We start from the raw sequence: 24,630 nt of genomic DNA on the forward strand, positions 1-24,630 counted from the left end.
CATACTGCTACACTTATTATCTGTCACGCTGATACAAATTATATTATTTTTGAATAAAGACGACACATACACCAAGCATCAGTCCAAACTACAGGGCTGTACAAAGTTCTGCACCAAAGGAGATCAGATTAGAAACAGCATTAGAAATAACCAATTGCAGCTAGAGAGGTGCAGAATACAGGAAAGAAGGGGTTAACCATAGAAACATATGATTTCAAGCACATCAATAGCCATGAGGTTTTTAACAGTGCTAGCATTTATAAAAGCACAGAATAGTGCTTACATAAAATATTAAAGAAAAAAATGTAAAAACACACTATCTATACATTCAAGCTTTCAAATTTCCAAAAAAAAAAGAAGTGCAAGTCAAAGATTTCTTAAAAGATTTAGGCCTTCTGAAAGTGTAAATAGATTTCCTTTTAGTACTTTGTGTATCAGCAATTCCAACAAGAACAGAAAACCAAAAAGCAAAACAACATAAGAGATATCCACTACTACAGATTATTTATTTACATACCAAGTTAAAAAATAAGAATATTTTATTACAAAAAGTTTATCAAACCACTGTATACATTTTATATTGTTAAAAGCCAATATGTCAATTAATACTTTATGTACATTTGATTAATAATGTCATACAACTGTAGAAAAGCATCACTCAGCAGAAATTGATTTGGCATTTGGAAAGTAGTTACCACCCTGCACTAGAAGAGATAATTAATATAGGGGTAGAACATTTACACGTTACAACAAAAATACTTATTTGCTGTGATCATTTAAAGCAAATGAATGCTTTCTTTCTCCAAGTAATATCATCAAAAATGGAGATTAAAGTGCACATAACCAAAGCATTAGTAATTCTTCAGCAATCCCTTCTGTCAATCTAGATGCTCCAAACACATCATACTAATGTCAAGGACTCAAGACTTTTCACTGTGACTTAAACTGTAAGATTTAAGAGAAATTTACCTTTCTAAGCTGCATAAAATAATTCTGGTGTACAGTAAGATGAAGGAGGGTACAGAAATTTGGAAAATGGTGGTTGGTGGCAAAGTCAGTATAAATTATCCCATATATGTGATTTCTGGGGAAATACTTTCCTTTTGAAAAAAAGACTCGTAGTATTTCATACAACAGTGGACCAAACAAACAGAGCATGCAACAGTATTTACATATCATTCTTTGTGGGCTACATACAATACAGGTTTGAAGCAACACTGTTTACTTCACACATTTTGCTGGAAATCTGAGAAAAAAAATTACCAACAATTTCTTTACTATAAATAGGGTCATAAAGCAGAAAAGTGCTCCTCAAAAAATGTAGCTCCAAATATTGGCTTTGTCCCATTACAAGCAACACAGTAAACCTTACAAAATACAACACAGTCAGTACTAGCAGAGCTGTGGAGGGCAATAATTTTAATAAATCAGTCTGCTTTGGATAAAAGAATGCTTATTCATGTTACAATCTATTCAAAAGCAACAGCTGAACAGGCTAAATTTACATCTACAAGAGAAGCATGACATGTTCACTGAAAACAAAGTGAGCTGCTGGTAATTGCAGTTATCATTTTTATCACACCAACTGGTCACCAACAGGAAAAAAAGAAGTATTTTTTTTAAATCTGCATTTTATTTTTTTATTTTACAAAGATGAGAAGTTCTGAGCTATTATACTTGAAGAGCATACTTCATATCTTAGGCACTGGACCCAATTTAGAGGTAAAATGTTTGTCGACATGATTTACCGTCCTCAGGTTTCTGAAGCCCATCCATATGAAGTCTACATACAGCACTACAAATACACATCAGATACTGCTGTAAATGTATAAGGAATACAAAACACTGTTAAATACAACTTTCACCCCATGGCACATCAAGCATGGCAATACCACTTGTTTCATAGATTACCAATGGTCAGTTGTGGTTATGCTTTATTGAGTATTTTCCTTTCTGTAGTTGAGAAATATACAGCTTGGACTTGCTTCCATCTGGTCTTTTAAACCAAACTTCATCATGGTTAATTGTTGTAATTATGGCACTACAGAAAATGAAGGAAGAAGGGTCAGGGGAAGAAAAACAAGAAGAATTTAGAAAACTTCTAAGCTGATAAATAACCTCAAAACTGCAGCTGTGTTTCCACACAATAAATGAAAATATGCATTACTTATAAATGCTAGACTAAAAATACATTGGCTGCATTGTAAGGATAGGTCTAACAGAATTCTTTGGTAACTGCATGTGTCTTTAGTGAAGGTAGTTAATTTTTCAGCCATCTATTTAAACCCTTAACATGTACAAATATTCTAAAAGAACAATAGTCACCCATAGAAAACACAATAGATGACCCATGGTAAAAAACAGATCTGTTGGAAAACACACCCAGAAATGACAATGAATACAAAGTATTCAGAACAAAATTCAAACAGATGGAAGTCTAAGATTTAAAGCAGATAAAGTATTCAACTGTTAGTCATTATACCAAGAGAAAGTCAAAACCTGATTTACTGAATCACTCTTAGGTGAACCATGTTTTTATGTGGTAAACCTTCACACAAATGGTGAACACAACCCCCTCCCCATAACCCCTAGGAAAATAAAAAAAAGTCAGAAACCAACTACAATTGATGACAAAAAAGGCTCAAAAACCAGAGATTAAAATAGTTAATGGAAGAAAGATTGATTAAATAATGACTGTGACAAAACTCCCTCCAGGAAACAATTCAGCCTTAAAAGTTGCCAAAATCTTGAAAAGGCTGGCAAAGTTCCACTGTGTGTTTGCCCTGTTAAGTGTCAGGTTTTGGCTTTTGTCAGACACTGGATACTAAGACCTTTCTTTGTCCCAGGGTAACTGCTATGTTTCATTAAACCAATTCAGATTTTATTTTTTTTTATTTCAGAAAGAATACATAGCTTACTAAAATACCTTCATGTTTCAACCCTGCACAAACACCAAAATCACCAAAATCCACTCCCCTTTACCATACACAGAGAAGAAAAGAAACAGCCAGCTTTACAGTAGTTTACTATGTATAATATATATAGTTAACTGCTACATGAAGTTCCTGAGTAGCTGTATATATTTAATCAACACTGTAGATTCACTTTCCTCATTCAGTAAAAGGTAAGATATAAATTTAATTTTAAATATTGTTTTAAATAGACCCACTTTTTAGAATCTGCAAATATTACCCATACAGAGAAAATACATTTAGATATCTAAAACATTCAGCCAAATTTGCACTGTAATATTTAGATGTCTCCCCCATGGAATCTTTGTTAAGAGAAGGAATTCCCATTTAGAAAGTTCCAACTCTTTTCTTTCAGACCATTAAACAACTGAAAAAAAAATTATCTTTAACGGTATAAAGTGATTTTCTACAATCAAGTATTTTTGGTGTGCTAGCAGATCATATTTTCAAAGCAACAAAATCCCAAGATACTCAAGAAACTGACTCAAAGGCTATTCAGAAACCAGGAGGAGCTTAAATCTTAGTGAGATCCTAACTTCAACAAACATCTCATGACCTCCAGTTAATTCCAACCCTTACTAGCCTCTCAGAAGTCCAGCACACAACCTTCTTTGATAATAGGTGTCTTCCAAGGTGAATAAATGTTACTGAGGTGACAGTACTTCCTAATCAGCCTTATTCTTCATTGTCATCATCCTATCTACTGCTTAACATGAATGTACAGAGCTGCACAATCTGAGTAATCTTTACCTTGTAGGGCATTCATCTTTCTTATCAATGCATATTGTCTGTCCACGTCCATACCACTCTCCATCATAATACAGTCTTCCTTCTTCAGATCTAGCACTGTGTAGGTGCTTTTCTAATTTGACAGGTGCTAAAATAATCAATAAAAGTAATTTAATATTGACTTGGCAGAAGTCACTTAGTTGTTTATACTTTCATCAAGTTTTTTACATAGAATATACGCTTTCCATGATCAAAAGTAACTGCAAGAATGCACAAAAACTGGAAGCAAGATACTTTTCTATTTCCAGTCAGATAAGTTATATTTCCATTTTCAAATAGAAGCTATCTTCCCTACAACCTTCAGATCTACGAATTTTCACAAATCAAATAATGCAATATAAAGATTACTTCAAATGGCAGAACCTGAAACCTCTTTATCAGCACATTACCACAGCATGCAAGTAGTAATGCACCACTAAATAAATACGTCATCTGTTTGCTTCCTCTCCCTTTTCCTCTATACTCACCACCTCCAAGAATTTGATTTTACCTAGCATTCATGTACTTCTCCTTTCCCATAGCTGTACTTTTTCAGGATTGTAGCTTGCAGCGAATGTGAACATCCTTCACAATGCATTCCTAAGGTCCAGGTGCTCTCAGTTTCCTGCCTCATCTTATGTGCAAACACTGGCATAGCCTGCTGACGTTAATTGGTATAACCCAATTGAAGAAGTCTATATTTTTGTTGCTAATTTTCTAGAATTCAGGCATCAACATAATCGTCAGCAATTAAGCTACAAACATCAGCACCCAAGAGAGGGGAAAGACAAAAGCTCCTTCACCCCATCCTCCATCACTACACCAGGGCTAAAATAAGTATGATCTGCCTAGATGCAGTTTACACCGTTACACACAGCAAGTTCTGTCTTGTGAAATCAGTGTTTACTTACGTTCTGGCTTTACTCTGTGTGGCCCCAGTGTAGCCATTGCCTTGAAACAAAAATGAAAATTAAGTTAGTCAGCAAGCATATTCTTTTTTTCCTAAATCACCAGCTTTGACTCTGAAGTTCTGTGTGGCGTAGCTCAGGATACTTGCTTTTACGTGCAAAAACCACAACTGGAACAAACCTAAACTAGGCGTGTTCAGGGGTGACTCCGTAACTAAATAAAACAGAATTTTGAGGGTGAAAAAAAATCACCTTCTTATGTAAGTTTTGAGTTCAAATCTCTCAAGACATTTTATAAATTAAACCCTCCATTTCTGTTCTGTAATTCGGTTAAAAAAATACAAAATGACATTTACTCATTTTAAAAAACAAAATGCTATATGATCAATCTATTCTTCCGATTTACATGGTATGCAAGCTCATTCTCTGTTCTCTCATGCGAACTCTAATTCAAAATTTTCTGGGGTTGATTGCTTTTGCTTGTTTTTAAGTATTTCCAGAAAAGGCAAAATCCCCAGTAAATTCTGGGATTCAATACTGTTTAAAAATCACATTACACTACAGGAAACAAACTGAGGAAAAGCAGGTTTGTGTCTATTCTTCTGACATGATAAGAAAAGCCAGACAATTTTTCACATAGGCATCACATTTTACTTGTTGTTAACAAAATACACACAAGTATAAAACAAGTGGAATGATTAGCTGACTGCTGAAGAAATAAAAATCTATTTAGAATTTTGAACATGTAGGAAATACATTTGCATACTTTTAAGAGGCAAAAGGACTGGACAAAAACCCAAACAAAACCTCTGGCATTCATCCTTTAACCTCACCTTCCTTATTGTTGTCCAGTCTTCAAGAATATCAAGGTCTTGTAACATATAAACTATATAGGGGCGTGGAGAAGTTAGGGAAAACTCTTTTAAACAACAATAGTAAAAATACTGTAATGTTTGCAGAAAGATAGTAACAGCTCGGTTATGCCAATCTTTCAAGCAAAGAATACTTACGTGAAGCAAAAATAAATGTATCTTTGAATTATGCTAGCTAGAAGTACACTTTAAAAACTGAGATCATTAATAGTATGCAGATATTCAGGCTACTGGAGTTCAAGAAGAGGATAAAATAACAATTGTGATAAAACCATTTCTTCCCTAACAATTCAAAAAATCATTTCATTCCATTTGCTATCATTGCCATCATTCCAATACTACAAATTACAGTTGAAATTTCCTGCAATTTCAACAGACAACTGAAAATCAGCATCTACACTAGTATCAGCTTTAACAAATTCTTACAGTACTCTGCATCATATTTTTTGAGAGAAAAGCACAGATAGCACCACATCTCTGAATATCAATAGGAAAAAAAAAAAAAAAGGAAAAGAACACAGGAAGTAGGAAGGCAAAGGCCCTCTCTTGAACTACCAACTGTAAAAACTGTGTATTAGAACAATATATGAACTTCAAAACAAAACTCCATATAGCACTGCTATTCCATTACAACGGTCTTAAGTTTTCTCCCCATTTCATCTCTCAAAAATAAGTTTAGAAAAAGTGTTAAGAATGTTTAAAAACTAACTCTTCTAAAATGGGATAAAGGAGCTTTAACGCACATTCCATTTGAAATTTTACGAATCTTTAGCCATTTTCAAATTTGTTTCCCTCTAAACATAAAGTAGTATAAATCAAAAAACATAAAATTGCTAGGATTATAGAGAGATCTGTAGAAATTGATAAGTTCATAACTATTTTAAAATCGTAAGCAAAAACAAAATGAATTTACTTCTGAAAGTAAATTGTGAATTTATAACTGAAAGGATTTTTAACTTTATTAGTTGCCTGAAATTGCTGGGGCTTTAGAGCTAATACTGTGTTAGCATTTTCTGATTGGAATGTATTGTAAAATAGCAAGGTAGCTCATAATTCACAGAATCTGAATGTTATTTGTATGGACACCCCAAAGACAAGGATGGCTGAGGGCTAAAGAAAACATGCTTTCACAGAATCTGGCATTCAAATTGCTAAAAGGAGTTAAGAAACTAAAGAAGTCACTTGTAGATACATTGATTAGTACCACCTGTTTTTTAAGCATTAGCTAAAAACCACCTCCATTAAACTGAATTTATAATGCATACTAATGGTAGAACTGCCATCACTAGGACAAATCATCCATCTGGTATAGGTTCCAGTAAGCTGAACATCCTCAAAGGAGGGTTTTGGGGTCTTATTTCAGAAACTTCTTCCTTCCCACCTTCTCCTGATATTATGAAAACTTGTGAAAGTAGCATGATTTTTAGCAGCAGGTTAGCAATAGAAAATGGCCTTTATACTATATAATGTCACTACTTAGAATACAGAATGGTTTGGAAAGGACTCTAAGATCATCTAGTTCCAATCCCCCTGCCATGGGCCAGCAGGGACACCTTCCATTAGACTGGGTTGCTCAAAGCCCCATCCAGCCTGGTCTTTTCTACGAAGTCTCCACAATTCTGGCAACTTCCAAGCCACCATATTTCTACCCTATAAAAATGCTGGGCTGGGAGCAGGAGTAGAAAGAATACTCAAGTTTGCAAAGGCATAGCCTTTCTGTGGAGAAAGATGATACTGTCGCTTAGTTGTTATACCTTAAAAAGTTTGCTTGTCAACAGCTATGAAGTCATCAATGCACAATTCTTAAATACTAGCTCTACAGGAACCCCAAGCCCACAAACAATTCCTCTAATCAGCTCAATTCTTTGAATTTTAAACTTTTGATTAAAGAGTTTCTGTAGTCTACAGAATTGTTAAGAAGTAATAAATTGAGAAAATATACCAGAATAATATACCAATTGACATATACCAGAATAAGAATCAAAGTTACACAAGTCAAAAGTTACACAAGTCGAGTTATACTTTGCAAACATAATGCCTAATTTTTTTATGATTTTGCCTTGCAGCTCTATTGTTTGAAGAACTAGAAAAATCAACTTTTAGAAATGTTCTCTATGTGAAACTAACAGTTAGGTAAGAAAATTTTAATTTCAATTTTTGTAATAGGATGTGTCAACATGTCTTTTCTAACCTGAATAACAGCTGCCATGCAAAAATAAATTTTGAGAATGCATTATGTCATGGTTTGAGCATGTTTTGAGGGTGTTTTTGTTCAAGGTTTTTTTTTTCAGCCAGGTGGAGGAGGGGAGTCCGGGAGGAAGGAGGGACAGGACACCTGACCCAGGCTAGTCAATGAGGTATTCCATACCATAGCACGTGATGCCCAGGAGGCATACTGGGAAAGAGAAGGCAGGGTGTAGAGCTCTGGAGGAAAATGGAGGAGGGAGCACATGGTGCTCGGCCAGGCAGGGTGGAGTGAGTTATGGGTCGGTGGCTGGTGGGGTGTTGTATTCTTTTCACTTGCTGTTTGCTGTATCATTATTATTTGTAGTAGTAAATGGCAGTAGGGGTTTTGTGTTATGCCTTAGCAATTAAACCGTTCTTATCTCAATCCGTGGGGGCTACATTCTTTGTATTCTTCTTCCTAACTCTCCGGGAGTAGGGAGACTTGATTTAAACCACGACACATTATCACTTCAATTTGTTGTTTATGGCATATATAGTAAGACTAGCTATAAACCAGTAAATACTACTAGAAAGAACAACAATTTCTGTAAAAGGATATCTGATACAACAACAGGTTTCTTCTTATCTGGACTAAATGGATCCTTCCTTTTCTTCCTGGACTGTAGCTCATCATTCCATAATTCTGAAAAGACATAAGAACATGCTACAAATCAGAAACATAAGTTTAACTCTTTTAACAGCAGAGAAATTGTCAAAAAAAGACAAATAACATTTTTCTGGTGAGATGCCATTTCTGAACAAAATGAAAGTGTTACATAATTACATACTCATACATTAATACTCTCAAAACACACAAGGAAAACTGAAAATTACTAGATCAAAGTTTAAGCTTAAATTCAACCTCTGCCCAAAGTTTACAGCTGAATAGCATCCTGCTGGATAACCTGAAACTCAGCAGACATTCTATGTCATTCTACAGTCCATTAACCAGCAGTTATCAGCAGATGAAAAAAAAAACAGTGACACCAAACAAGCAAACAAAAAAAACCACCCCAACAACTTGGAATTTCTATTCACCTGAGGTAATGTCAATGCTATGCCTGTCTTCTTCAAGTCTTCTAATCTTTTCTTCTAGTTCACTTTGTACAGTATCATACAACAGAAGCTTTTCACTCTAAAAGAGAAATAAGTTACACATTTTTACATTACTAAGTTCTATCATTTAAAGATATGACAACAATTTAAAGCCTAATCAGAAGGAAGGCAAGAGTAGCTTTAGGGGAAAATTTTTCAGAAGCCATAAAGCATGACATCTCCCTCTATCCACTTTCTTAGCATGAGACCCTACCACATTAATTACAGCACATTCACTTAGCACAAGCATAAATATAGTTATCAAATATCAGTACCAAGAATAACTAAGTGGATAAAAGCATGCAGCTAGATCGCCAGAATAACTGTTTGTATTTCGACACAAATACAGTATTTTCCTTTTGGATAGCAAATATTTATTCACAGCGCATAACTGTAGTGACCTGTATACCATTCTTCATTACAAATCAGAAAAGCTAATATTTTTCATGGAAAGCTTTTTATTCAGCTGCCTCCAATATTAATAAACCTGCAGTAATTTATACAGAATTATAATCTATTACCATGTATTTTTAACTATTTTCATAGATCAGAAAAATACTTTTCCACAGAAGAACTTCTTGAGCACATAAAATATTTATAGTCGTGAAAGCAAAACCATCTACCCTAAGGCTGTGAGAAACACTTTTAAAGCACTGCTTTAGAAAAATTAGCTGGTTCATCCTTTTAAAAAGCAATTTCTGATCCAAACAGATTAACATAATGCCTTCAGTGTTAGCTGTACCATTAGCTCTTCTTATATACAAAACCACAGACTGATGTGAACCTTCTACAGCATTTCATGCTGTCTACGCTATCTTCCATCTCTTAAGTATTTCTGAACTAGAAGAAATCAACTTTGTAGTAAACTGCTCTACAGTCCATTGCATAGGATAACAAAATTACACAGTATCTATTTAGACCACTTACCCCCTTTAAAGGCAGCATCAAGAAACACTACACTTTCTAAGCCAGTAACTTGGAATTAAGCAGAGTTCCAGCCCTCTAAATTTACTGTTCTTCCATAAGCTTGCACATCTCTTAAAGCACAATTAGGAAATACAGCTAATTGCTACATTTTAAAGTTCATTATCACTAAGCAACATAATTAACAGCTCTGAAAAACAGAGGGCTTGGATATGCTCACTGAAAAAAAAAAAAAAACCAACAAAACAGTTTAAGCAGCACAGGTCTCTGCATCTACCTATTTGTTACCCTGTCTCTGCTAGAAGCTGCAGCCCCTAAAGCCAAGTCAGCAGACTTCTGCACCTCAACTGCTCCTGCCCATAGCATAGCATACTAACAGAAATTTATCCTTTACCAATGTTCAAGCTAGTATGCTGGAGTGAAGCAAAGTAGCTGAGGAATAGACAAAAACAAAGAACCCTGTTCTACTAAATGGCTGTCACGTTTACTATTCCCTGCAAGTTACAACATATTAAATTCCAAAGACCTCCTTTCAAATGTTTTTCAATCCCTTAATAAAAAAAAAAAATCTCAGTAGAACTGAAAAGGCAAAAGCCTTTTTCATATGCCTGAACTGCCAAATGAGTATTATCTGTTCTGAGAACATGTTAAAACTCCATTTTAAAATGAAATAGTGCTTGTGTTTAGACATCTGCTTCGCTTCAAGCTCTTGGAGACAAGTAAGGTGTGCAAAGCTGTTACAGACATCAGCAGCATTCCTGCTGATTGGTCATATTCCAGTGGAATAAGCAGCAATGCTGACTTTAAAGACCTTACTGCATGATGAGTATTTGAATTCTGAAGATTTCTCAGTAGAAGCATAATAGGAAAACAAGGTAGAAAGACCACCTTAAAGAGGAATAATTTATAGCCAAAGCAAATCAGTCAATCACAGATGAGAAACGTTGTAAGTCTTACAGGATTCTGCCTGACCTCCAGAGTATACCCAGGAGCAAAGACAGTCAGTAATGAGTAGTCCTTATTATACCTTGCTCTTTCCCACAGCATCAGGAATATAGATTTTTTTTTTTTTTAAGTATAGGCTTTATTGGTATAGAAGGAGCCACAGACTCAGGGACCATGCCAAAGAAAACACCTTTAAGCAACTGCAAAGGGGCCGAGGAGTACAATGACACAAACCTCACTACCTAAGCAGATACATTAAAGCATTGGACATGAGTATTTTTATTATGCTATCCAGTATATTTAGATACTTAAACAGGAATGTTTATATTCCATGACAGATATATTTTTCCTGTAACTGCTTTTGAAATGACAAATCCACCACCAGCTAAAGCATCTAAAAAAGACATTATTATTAATAGTATCATTATTATTATTTTAGTTGTCATTGTTGTTACTAAAATGTAAGGTTCTTTTGGCTAAAATTAGGTCAGATATTTTAGTTACTGTTCTTAGGAATCTTTTTATAACAAAAGTAAAAGAAATCATGTGGCAATCTATTAATACGAACTTGTTAATGAAAAATAAGAAAACTTAGTTATACTTACATGTAAAGCCAAAGTAACATAAAGCAATTTTTATATGCTTTGAATAACCTCTTACATAGGCTTAAATTTCACAAGGCAATTGCATTCAAATAGCAAATAACAGCAATAATAAAAGCATGCACTGAACTGGGAAAGCATGACACCATAAAGTTAGATGAGATTATCTATCAATGTCAAATAGCTGGCACAACCTCACAGTGTTGTCGAGAGGCTTGAATTTCACATTCATATTTGTTCTTCACAGATTCCAGACAAAGCTCTCTATAGATACCTGTAATCAGACAAATTACAGCAATATTACTTTCTTTAGCTAGTATATTATTTTAGAAATCTCTTTTAAGACTGCCTGCAAGTCCCAAAACATGTACATACTAGAAAATACAGATCTATTATATTAGGCACTTACAGCGGCTGGCTGCTTTACAGAGTAAACATAAGAACAAGTAATCCTTTAATTCCAAAGATCTGAGGAAAAATAAATGTTAACTTTTCCCATTTGTCAATAAATTATACCAGCAGTGATGCTAACTTTACAAAATTGGTCAATTTCATATTTATGCTCAAATTATCCTGGATAGCCTCCGTTTTCAAATCCGTTACCAAATGAAATTTTCAAATCAAAGTACCAAATGGCATCTTCTAATTTCTAATTAGTTTTAAATAATGTTTTGAGGTTTTTAAATAGCCAGACAACTGAATGAAAAAACAAGCTTTTACAAATTAAATTTAGAATAAGGCTTACTTCATAATGCATGACATTAACAAGACACTGTCTTATTCTTTGAAATAGCCACCTTGCAATACAAAGGATACTGCTTCTGAATATTGGGCGCATTTCCTACACATTTCTGAAAATGTGTCTACTAAACTGAAAAGTTTAGTGTCTACTAATATGTATACTAAGCTGAAAAAAAATCTGAAAGGTATCTGAAATGTAGTATCTGGTCTGGCAAGTACAGATAGAACAGTCAAGGCATTCACACAAAATACTTAAATTGTTCCAGATTACCATGTTGAGGAGTTAAGTTTGCACACACATTAATGCTGTCTAGCAAATGAAGAATTCCAAAGAACTTCACTTAGAATTAATTTGACTATAATTTAATACAGTACAAGAGGAATGATTCTGTTACCAGCAATAGCTCTGAAAAATAAACCTCCAAGTATTACGTCAATCATTTTTCTGCTGTGAAGTCACTTCTCATCTAGAATTCAAAATGTCAGTACATTATGCTGTTTGGTTGTTTTTTTGGGGTTTGGTTGGGGTTTGTTTCGGGGAGGGGGGTTAATATTTATGGCTGACTGACATATCTAGACCGATCTGTTTATAACCATGGCTTATTTCCCTGAAATTAAGCAGAATTAATATGAATACTTCTAGAAGAAACAGTTGTATTCCCGACTTCCTGGAACAGCCGGAATCCACATTGTGTGTGAATAGTGTTCAGTGCCTTACAGAGCAGATCCTTTCTACCCTTCCTACTACAGATGCAGTTATATCCCTAGTTCAGCTAATCATACTTCAGCATTTTTTCCCCCATCCTTTTCTCAGATACTCGGGGATTACCTGCACAAACCCAAGTCCTATCCACTTCTGCCAAGCAAGAGCAAATAAGACTGTTCTACATTTTCTTGCTTTCCCTGGAATAATTTTATCAATCTCAAAAAAAGAAGGGGGGAAGTAAAAAAAAAAAGAAAAAAAACCCCAAAACACAATACACACAAACACACAAAAAAAACCCAAAAAAACCAACCAACCAAACAAACAAACCAAAACCCCCAAAAAACAAACAATCCTGATTTCCAGTCTCAACTTCAGGCAAGTTTATAGTTTGTATGCTGGACTCTTTTTATATTGGAACATTGATCTTCAGTGCTGCTGAAGACAAGTCAGGAGAACCTGTAATATGCTTCCTATCCATCCCCACCTACTGAAAGGCAGCCACATTTAAAATTGAAAATCAAAAGCATGGATTAAGGTTGCTTTCACATCCAATCTTCTGCAAGTTCACCTGCAAACTTTCTACAAAGCCCAGATGGGCTACTTAGGACTAGTCAAGTAAATTTCGGTTAAGACCTTAAAGCCCAAGACATTCTGGGTCACCAACTATGGAAAAGTGACAAACACCAGGAAGGAGAGAAATGCAATTGGTCAAAAGATTTCAAATTTTCTTCATAGCCTGATGTCAAAAGTACCAATGAAGACAAACTGAATAGCACTGAAGCTGCACAAGTATTATTAAAAATGAAGGCAAGCTTGCCATTTTCCAATTTGCCTACACCATGTTTCTGTTGAATTTCTTTGAAAAGACACTGGCATAGTTTCTCTAGCTAAAGAGATCAAACTGTCTGCTTTTTGGCTGACAGCCTGTATTAGGTAACCCTTAGACCACTGAATTACTCCTAAAGAAGTTGAGCTGTAACATTAAAAGAATTTACAGTAGGGAAGAACAGGACTTAGTCTTCCTACAATACCACCATCCCACATGATAATACAGCTGTATCCCAGAAAAAAAGATAAAAGTTCTTGCCTGCTTCTTCTGTAAGCATAAAAGACTATCTAAGTATTAGTTTGAATAATTAAAATGCAGCTTAGATAAAAGCTGCTAAGGATAAGAGTCCTGCTCCCTCCCCAGATGGAACAGGAGGATAGCAGTACAGCAGTAGAAGAGACAGACTAGAAGAGCAGAAAACACACCATTAGCTTAGACGATCTGGCAACAACTTCATGAGATAGCACCTACGTATCTCTTAATTTCAAGAGTAGCCAGTGTGCAGACTTGATCCCAAATCTTCTGACTAACAAAAAATTAGTGGTTTTAATTCAGTAATTTTGTGCTTACTACACACAGACAGACAGCCATTAAATGAAACATTTAAAAAAAAAGACATTTTTATTGTGATGTTATCAGGCAACTTGTGCAAAGAGGTAAGCAATCTATTAATTTTGAATCAAAAAATATTTTACACAGGATACATTTTAAGCTATGCCACAGTACTTCTGATTTTAAAACACACTCCTTTAACAATTCTAAAGAAAAAAGACTGACCTCAAAATGCACAGCAAGTTTATACTTGTAGAAACAGCAATACTCATTTTACAAGCCTTACCTGCCACCTTAGTTCGGATTTGCATATTTTCTTGTAAAGCTGCCAATGGTTCTAAATATTCAGGTGCTTTTCCAGCTATGACCTCTTGTAGCTTTGCATCCACTTGGCTTAATCTTTCTTTGTAAAGCCTTAAAATAATACAAAAAAAACAACAAACAAACAAAAAAAGAGTATTTCATTTAAAAGCAAACACAGGCTAGAAGAAATATTCCATCTCTAAGGAAAAAGGGAAAAAAAAAACCCAAAACACACAACTGTTAACAGGATTAAGATGGAGTAGGCGGTGAATCAACATGGAAGAGGACAGGAAAGAGTGCTAAGGTTACATGAGAAAAATATGGCTTACATCATGGGAGAAAAAGGTAGACATTTGGTGGACAAAAACACCCATTTGCTTTCATGTTCACATATCTGCTCCCACCCTATCATAAACTAAGAGAAAAGAGAGGCAGGCTCTTACTGAAACAATCCTCATTTCACCTCATGTGAAAAATCCACATATTGTATATTATCACAAATATCACAGGATAATTTGTAGCTTATATCTTCCATTCCTGCCAAAGGAAGTGTGCTTGAAATATTTACCAGTAAACAACAAAGAACCTGTTTGCATTTAAAAGAATTTAATGTAATATCAATTACAAGTATTTCAATCACGATAAAACTCTGACCTTTGTAACTGGTAAGTTATCAGTTGCAAACAGTGTAATACAATATAGTGTTGAACAGTAGAGTCATCAATATAACCAGCTTCCCCTGTTCTCATTTTTAACCTTGCACTCAACAAACCAAACCTGTAACATTAAGCCAAACATGTACAAATTCTGTTGCACAGGTTAAATAGCACATCAGATGTTGCCTGTTTACACAGATATATCTATGTAAACAGATACAGCAAAGATATGTTTAACAGATGTCTTTGGGACAGGGATGCTGCTTTACTGCTCATCACTTTACTTTGATGACAACTCCATAGTTTGAGCTTGTGTACGTAACCTAGCAATTGTCAGTTATCACTCCCCTCCTTACCTGCAAACCAAGTATTACACACACAATCTGTCCTGCAGTCAACTGACAAAGCCTGCAGCAGATCAAAACCCAGCCTGATGGGCTCAACCCTTGATGAGCACACAACTGCTAACATATAGAGAGCTACAGCAGAATTATTTAGCGAGAGCATAAGCATGGCTGCAGAGCACATAACTGGGTGGGTCACTGACATTTGATTACACAGCACCAAGTTCAAGCTACATCAGAGTGAGCAGTCTTTGGTACCATGCAGCAGCTGATGGACTAAAACTGTTTATCCAGTACTTTCAAACACTGATTTGCTTAACTGCTGTCAGCCACTGTAAATCCTACTTATCTCATAAATTCAGTTTCGCTGAATAGGAAGAGGAGGTACATGCAATCACTTCATCTCTGCTACTGGTTGTGGCTGAACATCCAACTGTTCATGCATCTTTTTCTTTTTTCCCAAATTTATCACTTCCTTACTCACATCTGCTCCTTCCTATAATCTTTGTTCCATCATTCTAATGCTCCTTTCCTAGTAATCCCACTATCACAGTTTTTCCAGCCCCTAAAATCACACCAACCTCTCAGTAACCAGTGTCTCCACAAGGCCTTCTTCCTCATATACCACAGCCTTATCAACTCCCAAACACCATTAACAATCCCTAACCCCCCTGAAATACTTTTTTCCTTCCTCCCAAAATCACCTTCCTTCATATTCACTCCTTAAAGGTTTGTTTCGACAATCTGTTTTCAGCCATCCAAGCTGTCCAGAAGATGGAAGCGTAGAGCTGAACTCAAAAGCTGGAGGATATCCAAACGCCAAACCAGTCGGCATCAACTGGTTCCAATACTCATCAGCTGATTCCATTTGCCAGCTTGCTTCTTGCTCAGCCCAAGAAAGAACAGCAAGGCAGTATTCCCTAAACACTGCAGCAAGAAATTGTTTGCTGGGCAATTCTTTCCAGTCCCAATTAGGTGGGCCTCACAGTGTCCTGTTAGGCAAAGCAAGTTGTATGTCTCAGTTCTGCAGCAGAAAGATCTCACAATATAAACACATATCTGAAACAGTGACAACTGACTTGATTTTCAATATATACCAAAGAATAGACAAGGTCTCCTCAAAGTGTCACTTTGTCAGGTACTCATTTAAGCTAGTTGCCAAGTTACCACTGATTTAAATCAGAACAGATGTACCTAGCTTGTCTGGGCATGTGGGGAAAAAAAAAACAAACAACTTAAAATACACACAAAACACTGGCTCTAATACAAATGAGATTCACTTTTGAATAATTATTAATTATTACTATTAATACTTACTAGGTCTTTACTGCTGATGTAGGTATTATGGCAGACAGACTACAGACAGTTAACAGTATTTTCTTTTTTTTTTATTATTATTATTGGTATCTGGGTAGCAGTAGACACAAGAAACTTTCATTGGTACAAACTATAAAAACTGTTGCAATATTCTGAAAAAAATAACAACTTAATTTCTTATTTAGCAAAGACAGCACTTACATCTGTCCCACACATATAAAAGGATGAGAAAGATCTTGAGTAACTAAATATATAAATTGAAAAACACCACAAATTTCCTTAAAATTAAAATTCATTAGTTCTGCTAAGGACTTGGATGTAATATACCCACACCAGCCCTTCACAGCAAAACCACTTCAAAACCATTCTTACAGCAATATGTAAAACCACTCTAGAGCAACTGCCTGCAAACAATTTCAGAATTCCCAATCCTTATTCTTCTCCAGAAGTAGCATCCACATATATGAAAGACAAGAAACACCAGCTGCACACAATATTCTTATGGAATGGATCCTCAAATGAGGCACTTAAAACTTTAAAATACTTACTGATCTTTAAGGTCTGTAAATTGCTTTTCAAGATTGGACATTTCATCTAAACACTCCATCCTTCTCCTTTCACAGTCCTCATCATCCATTTCTACAAATAAAAGAAATATAATTTGTTTTGAACAATGTAATGTATAAACAAATAAACTGGGTATTTTGTTTCTACTTAATCTGAAGCAAGCCTGAATTTTAGCTATAAACAGATTATCCATTATAGCACAATCTGAGAAATCACTTGCCATATAAACTACAAAAGAAGAAACTTGGATCTAGTTCTAGAAGAATCTCCATAAACAGCAATTTTTCTTCCTCAAAACAGGAACCAATATCATGGTAAGGCTTCAAGAGGGTAAATTTCATAACTGATAAGATAAAGGGCACCTAAGAATGCGTGAAACAGAAAAACTAAGCATTGCACATCACACCAGAGGAAAGGTGCCATTAAGCACGGACAGCTATTAACCACCACTGAAAATTCAAGTGTATCCTGAGTTAGTGTGAGCAAAAGCAATCCCTGGAAAGCTCGCACAGTTCAATGTTACATTCGTCATATAAAATTCAAGGATTTGCTTTACTAATATGCATTAAATAAAAAAGTAACACTTGGTTTTGAAAGCACATTTCATCCTGTTCAATTCAGAGATTCCTTTGAAGCCAAAATATTAACATAGAAATATCTATAGTTCATCGTAAGGACCATTTAAAATTACTGCATTTCTAATGAAACACAACCTGCAAAGCCCGGAATTTTGCAGAAATTTTATTCTATATGCTTTTATTAAACAAGAGTAACTGACATTAAACTCTTCCCAAAGGTTTTAATTTATATTCCTGATCTCTTTCTTAATTTACCTAGTGAACATAACTGTAAAGTATAATAAATCCCCACTTTTTTGGCCAGAAATTTTGCCCAACTTGCCACGGAGTCATCTGTTGTTATTAAACACCAGTTGTTACCTTCCCAGACTTTTTTTAAACCAGAAAACAGAAAAAATCAGCTACAAAATTCCTGACTCTTTCCCACCCTTCCCAGAACAACAACAAAACAAACAAAACAAAACAAAACAAAGGCCTTGTTAAGCCACATTCAGAAGTTAGAGATGTCCTGAAACTGCTGTATAGCAGCCTTATCTCCAGGAATTAGCTCTTGACAGTTATGGTACAAATGATCAATTATCAAGCAATAGCAGAAGACCTGCAGAAGAAAGAATAGGCAGGATGCAGCCAGGAACTGGAGCTGAACTAGTGCTAACAGGCCAAGTGTTTGAGAGAAGGCACTGCCCTAAGGAGGCTGTATCCATCTAAGTAGTCTCTGTCACGAAGTCCTAACTATTGACAGAAAGGCAAAGTAGGATCCTGAACCAAGCAGAGACAGCCTGGACTCACTCTTCTAGACCATAAAAAACTCTGAACCTTTTGCTTCTTCCACACCCACATTTTTCCAGCACACATTTAACTCTACTCTGTCTCTTACACCAACTACAGAAAGCAGCATACAAGTTTTCATCCTTACTGTTCTGCAAGAGTATGGCAATTTGCAAAGGTGAAAGGAGTAGCTTCAGGGCCAGCGTAGCTACTTCAGAGGATCTGATTAAGTCAGATCTTCCATTCAGACCTCTCAAGGTATGAAGTTTTCTGCACATAGCTTCTTCCCGAAATCATCGCAAGCTTTTAAGACTAGAAACTACACGAGCCCTCTCTGCCTGAATATGAAAACTAGCAGACAGTGGAGCAGTATTCATCTGTACCACAATGCTACTTACAAGGCCGAATCAAAGACCTATTGCAGTTTGTCATATTACAGATAGTACAAGCAAAAAAAAAGAAGTGCGTGCAAAGTTTTAAAACATGATGTATCTTGAATTACTTGAAAGCAGAGAGGGAAAATTTATAGGCAGACCTTCAAAAGCTAAATGCTTAGCACACTGGGGGGGGGGGGTACGGGGGGAAGGGTATCAGGCTTTTGAGAAACACTATTCTATTTTTAAAATCTATTCTCAAAAGTAAGGCAGAGCCTGAATACCAGAATAAGGCTGAAAATCAGATTAAAGAGCAGTTTTATTTGGCCATCTGATGCAATACTCAAGCCAAAACTGATGGGCAACTTTTAACTCACACAGATTTAAAGAATGTGGCAGTAGTCACACTACTCAAAGAGATGCCTAAAGCATTTATGTGCTACAAAAATAAAGCTTCTTTAAAATTTGGAGGCACCTCCCTGTAAAGCCAAAGAAGCAGCAGCACTGGGATACCAATAGTCCTACTGCTTAAATATGCATTTCAGATAAGGTCATCTACACTTTTGGTTCTAAGTATGATTACTAAAGAATCCACTTGGAAGCTTTTCCTTAAATTAACACAGTTTTCATCTTTTGTGGATATTTAGGGACTACACATCAATGAAAACAGCTAAGAACTGTAACCCTGCCTGAGGATCTGTACAACACCCACTGTTGGAAAGGAAGGGGACTGCATCTTACATTTTAAACATGCATTGCAGAGAAACTATAATGCATTGGTATCTAAGAATACAGCTGACTCTCTTGTAGACAGTGAGATAACTCATAGCTCTGTCCAACCTCCCCTCAGCTACATATACACTCAAAAGTCTTCTGCCTAGAAGTTTACATTCTGCCTATTATTCATAGTTCATGGTGATTCACATGCTAAGTAACTCTTCATCTGTTTCACCCTTATTCTGCCTTCAGTAAGATTCATAAAAGTCCTGAAATATCTTTAGTTCCCAGTTATGAAACTCCTTCCTTGTGGCTTTAAATGACATACAGGTTGGGTAATATGCAATACTGAACAAGTAAATGGTTTTACGATCAAGTATCACAGCTTTCCAGTTGAGAAATGTACATTGTTATATATTGAAACACTTGTTCACAGGCCCATCCTGTAAGTATTTAGGTATTTTTAAACACCTTAAAAAACACAGCAATTCTTTTCCTACTATATTCAAGCAGTCCAACTCAGTAACTAGGCAGCCTGGCTTAAATTAAAAAACTAAACAAACACAGTACTTAAAAATAGAACAGTGCTTTAACCAGCTTTTTTTAATAAGTTATGGCCTATATAAAAAAAGGCCAAATTCTCGTCTGGGATAGTGGGCATAACTTGTGGGTTTTTATTCATCCCCAGTATGCTATTCTATATCCTGGTCAATAAAAAAGAAACCCTATACTAAAGACATAGTATTAAAACCCCAGGATAGAAATAGTGCCAGCTCTCAAGGGCAAGTTATGCTTCTTCTAACTGCACCTTCTATATTCTGTAAATGTCTGTATTCTAAGACATCTACTGTAAGAAAAACAAAATAGGAACAAAAAATATGCTGAATGCAAGCAAAGCAAATGACAAATTTTACAACAAAAATACTTAAAAATCTTTTTTTCTTATTATAATTTTAATAAGAAATTATTTCTTGCAATGCTAGTCATCTTGTATTCTTAGGAGCAACCTGCTTCCATGGAGCATGTTCATATTTGTCAAGACACTGAGACAAGCACCTCATTTCCTGTAATCATTGCTTTTTAAGTGCTCCTTAAAAGCATTTATCTGTGGAATGCAACAGAAATTATCTGGAGAGCTTCTTGCATTGTTTTAAAGAAACATTCACAGACTACACTCACTTAAAATGCAATTCCTCCTTCCACGACCCTAATCCCAGAAGAAAACAAAACAAGGGCAAGACAACAGAATTATTTGCCTTCAATTAAAAAAAAAATCAACCAAAGCATCTTTGAGGACATGTAGACTTCAAAGTTTTCTTTAAAAATATCAATTAACACAACTGCAAACAGAAGCAAAGGCAAGTTTTGAAAAAAAAAGAGCAAACTTCAAAGCTGGAACTAGCAGAAACAACTCTCTCCACCAGAGCCAGAGAGCTAGAGAATAGGAAAAGTTTATACCCTTTTCTCCCTTTCTCATGGAGAAAATTACTTTTTTTTTTTTTGACATACAGATTATCTAGAATAAGAGATGAAGAAAGGGCATTACCAGACAGCATCTACCTACAGTACAAACTGAAAGGCTAAAACGGGCTCCGTAAGTAGTGTTTATAGCTGCAGTGCTGCTCCTAGACCTCATCAAGGACTCTTTCATAATCCTGTGTATCACCCACCTACAGTCAAATAAACATACATTTACACTCTCTGCTTTCCCTCAAATTTTGTATATCAGAGCTTTTTGAAAGCTGTCTCTGAATTTCTTATCCAAAATATAATATTCCCTTTTTAGTCCATGTACAATTCTGATAATAAAAGAACTGAAGCATACTTTTGTAAGTTAGCTGCCTTTCTCATGGGTTATTGTTCAGACAGTTTACATGCAAAGGCCCAACATTGAAGACCATGCAAAAAAAAGGGACAGGAAAGCACGGTGTACCAAAACTGGTGGGTAAGGATGAGAGGCAGGACAGTAGCAATTTGATCCAGATAGACAGCCACTGACCAGCAGTCTAACTTATAAAATGGGGCTCACTCAGTCATACTGGCCAGCTCAAGCCATGGGGGGATGGCAGAGAAGCAGGGGAAGCTCTGTATAAAACACAGGCAGATCACTTGGATTTATAGATTAACAAAGACCTCTACTGGGGATCAACTCTCATGAGGAATGAGTATTAAATCAAGGTCAAAGGGAGTAACCACACTCTCTCCCAGCACAGCAGTCTCACTTTCCCATCATTACTAGAGTTTTCACTCTACTTCTGCAGAGTCAGCTTGGCTCTTTCTACCACACCTGTAGGGCTCCAGCACCTTGTTAGTCCATGCACAGATCAGGCAAGGGCAAGCTCCATAAGACCACACAGAACCATACCAGGACTTTCCCTGAACTGCATCAGTCAGTGTGAATCTAAAAGCCATAGGATTTAACAACAAAAATGAAGAATTAACTGTATATTGAGGACTAACATAAAACAGGTAACTCAATCACAACCCAACATATGTAAAAATATAATTTCACAGCTGCCTAATTTGTCTAGTTCATGGTGTCCCATTCCTTCCACAGTGTCAAGCTGGCACTCATGCCACAGGTCAATGTGCTAGTACAGGCATGGGGTGGGATCCCAGAAGACCACTCTATACCACTTCAGATGCCAGAAACACACACCAGGACCACAGCTAGCACTGAATACAGCTACTGTTCCTCAGCTAGCCCTTCCAGTGACTGCTATTCTGCTTATGGAGCTTACATACTTATGAAGTCCCAGTGATGCCAGAACAGCAGTGTATGCATCTGATGATCAGCATGTTTCCAACTTGTAATTACAAGGGAAGTTTGAATAGGTAATAGCCACCTTCTTATACAGTGGATACTACCCATAGAAAAAGTAATCCTTTTAAAGCTGGATTTCACCTACTAATTCACAATCTGTGGTCACAAGGAAGCTATGGAAAAAGAAAGGGACCTTCAACAGAGCAGAGGTTCAAATGGTTAGCAGAAGAAGCCAATGGTACTGACAGGGTTTCCAATGTCCCCTCAAAAGACAGGCCTCAAAACGTCTAATCGAAATTCAGTTTTGCATATGATGAAATACATATATATATATACACACACCTGTATTTTGTTGCACGCACGCACACAAATGTGTGCATATGCCAAGCCTGCTCGTGCAGACCTTAGCGAGGCCCCCCAACCCTCCCCAGGCCATGTTCCCAAGCCCAGCAAGGCACAACCCACAGCACCTACACAGCCCGGCCCGCCAAGGCCGGGTGCCAGCCGACTCCAGAGCCGCTAGCTTAGGGTAAAGTGGGGCTGCCATGCCCTTGCGCCCCGCCACTTCCCCGCCCTCCAGCCAGCAGAGCCGGGGGGAGGCTGGGCCGGGCCAGAGCGGCAAGGGGGCGGGGTCACGGCAGGGGTGGGCACCGGCAGCCACCGGACCCGGGCGGGGCGGGACAAGTCTCTCTCCCGGGACAGCACGCTGGGTGCTGAGGGAACTGCCGCAGCTCCCCCCTATCCCCTGAGGGCGGCCACAGCACCTGAGCTGTCCCCCTCCTCGGACACGGACGAACTCTCGGTCTCCTCCTCTTCCGAGCTGCTTCCCTCATTCTCCCCATAGTCCACCTCCATCTCATCGTGGTTGTTTTCTTTCTTCTCCCGGGAATGGACCGGCATCGTCCCTACCGCCGCCGAACCCTAGGACAGCCCTTCCCGCCGCCGCTCCGCCGCCGCCAGCCCCTGCTGCCCCGCCCCTCCCTGCCTGCGTAGCCTACGAGCCTTCCCATTGGCCAAGCCACACCAACAGGCTACGTTGGCTGGCGCGCGGGGCATCCTGGGAGTTGTCGTCCGTAGACAGGCGCCCGGGGGTGAGGGGAGAGTTGCTCTAGTGCGGGGCCGGGTGCGGAGGGGGGGCTCTGTCAGTTCCCCTTGGGGCTGTCCGGCACTGAGCGGCTGCATCACGATCAGACAAAGCTAGAAGCCCTGCCCACGTCTCGCACAGGTGGCCCAAGAGGGCCTGTAGGACCCACCTTACAACCCAGCACCAATGCTGCTGCCCAGGGGTTTGCATCCTGGCGAGGTGTCTGGCGCTGCTCGCCACCGCCCACCCGCCTTTCCCCGGAGTCCAGAGGGCCCTGCGCGTAGCGACCTCCACACCAGAACTTGCTTCTTACCCGGTTTAGGTGGTATGCTTTAAATTAAATTAGACCTGGGCCCCTAAAGCTGACAGCAGCCACTCACAGTAGACATAAGGAGAGACTAAATGCACATGAAGGCTGTCCCACCTGCCCCCTTGCTACAAGGGACTGATGAGCATACTCTCAAGATGCTTGTGGGCACAGAGGTGTCTGGCAGGGATCCTCAAGACTCATGAAACACATGGTTGGTTGCAGTCTGCAGGTGACCGCGGGCGGTTTATCTCGGGCTGAAGTGAACTTGTTTGTACAACATGGGCTCTTTTCTGAAGCCCAGGCCAGATGGAGGAGCTGCCCAAACTCTGTGTCCCACTGTGGGATGTGATGTGCTGCTCCAGTGAAGAGAAGGCAGTATTTACCTGGCAGTAGCAGTTCTCCTGAGAGATCAAGATCTAGTCATCCTCCACAGCCTGGAAGGACGTTTGTTATGCAGGTTGTGTTGTGAAGCAGTTAATGATTCTGAGCTTCAGCGGACTTCCACCTCCATGGCAATTGCTGCCCACCTCACCCATCACAGCCATTGCTGTATATTAGTCACTTCTCCCACATCTCTGTATACCCAATGCAACTAATCTCCCTCTATCTCCACCGCCTCCTCTTCCCTCGGAGTCTCCCGCTCCCAGTGGAGCACGGCAGCGCCGGGGGAAGACAAGAAAGGTGACCGCGCTTGCGGCGGGAGGGGCG

General features: G+C 37.7%; 1 protein-coding gene across 1 annotated transcript; it reads right to left on the bottom strand.

Moving 5' to 3' along the window:
- Window positions 1–489: 489 nt before the first annotated feature.
- Window positions 490–23,503, bottom strand: BRMS1L (BRMS1 like transcriptional repressor). The gene is made up of 10 exons (XM_005148916.4): window positions 23,293–23,503; window positions 17,309–17,399; window positions 14,427–14,554; window positions 11,507–11,586; window positions 8,785–8,881; window positions 8,306–8,389; window positions 5,482–5,546; window positions 4,652–4,691; window positions 3,723–3,849; window positions 490–2,041 (listed from the first exon to the last, which is right to left on the bottom strand). The coding sequence occupies exons 1-10, from the start codon at window positions 23,426–23,428 to the stop codon at window positions 1,918–1,920; spliced, it is 972 nt and encodes a 323-aa protein (XP_005148973.1). The 5' UTR covers window positions 23,429–23,503; the 3' UTR covers window positions 490–1,917.
- Between the last annotated feature and the right edge of the window lie 1,127 nt (window positions 23,504–24,630).

This window comes from Melopsittacus undulatus, chromosome 4 (assembly GCF_012275295.1).
Source record: "Melopsittacus undulatus isolate bMelUnd1 chromosome 4, bMelUnd1.mat.Z, whole genome shotgun sequence".
In the NCBI taxonomy this organism is placed as follows: Eukaryota; Metazoa; Chordata; class Aves; order Psittaciformes; family Psittaculidae; genus Melopsittacus; species Melopsittacus undulatus.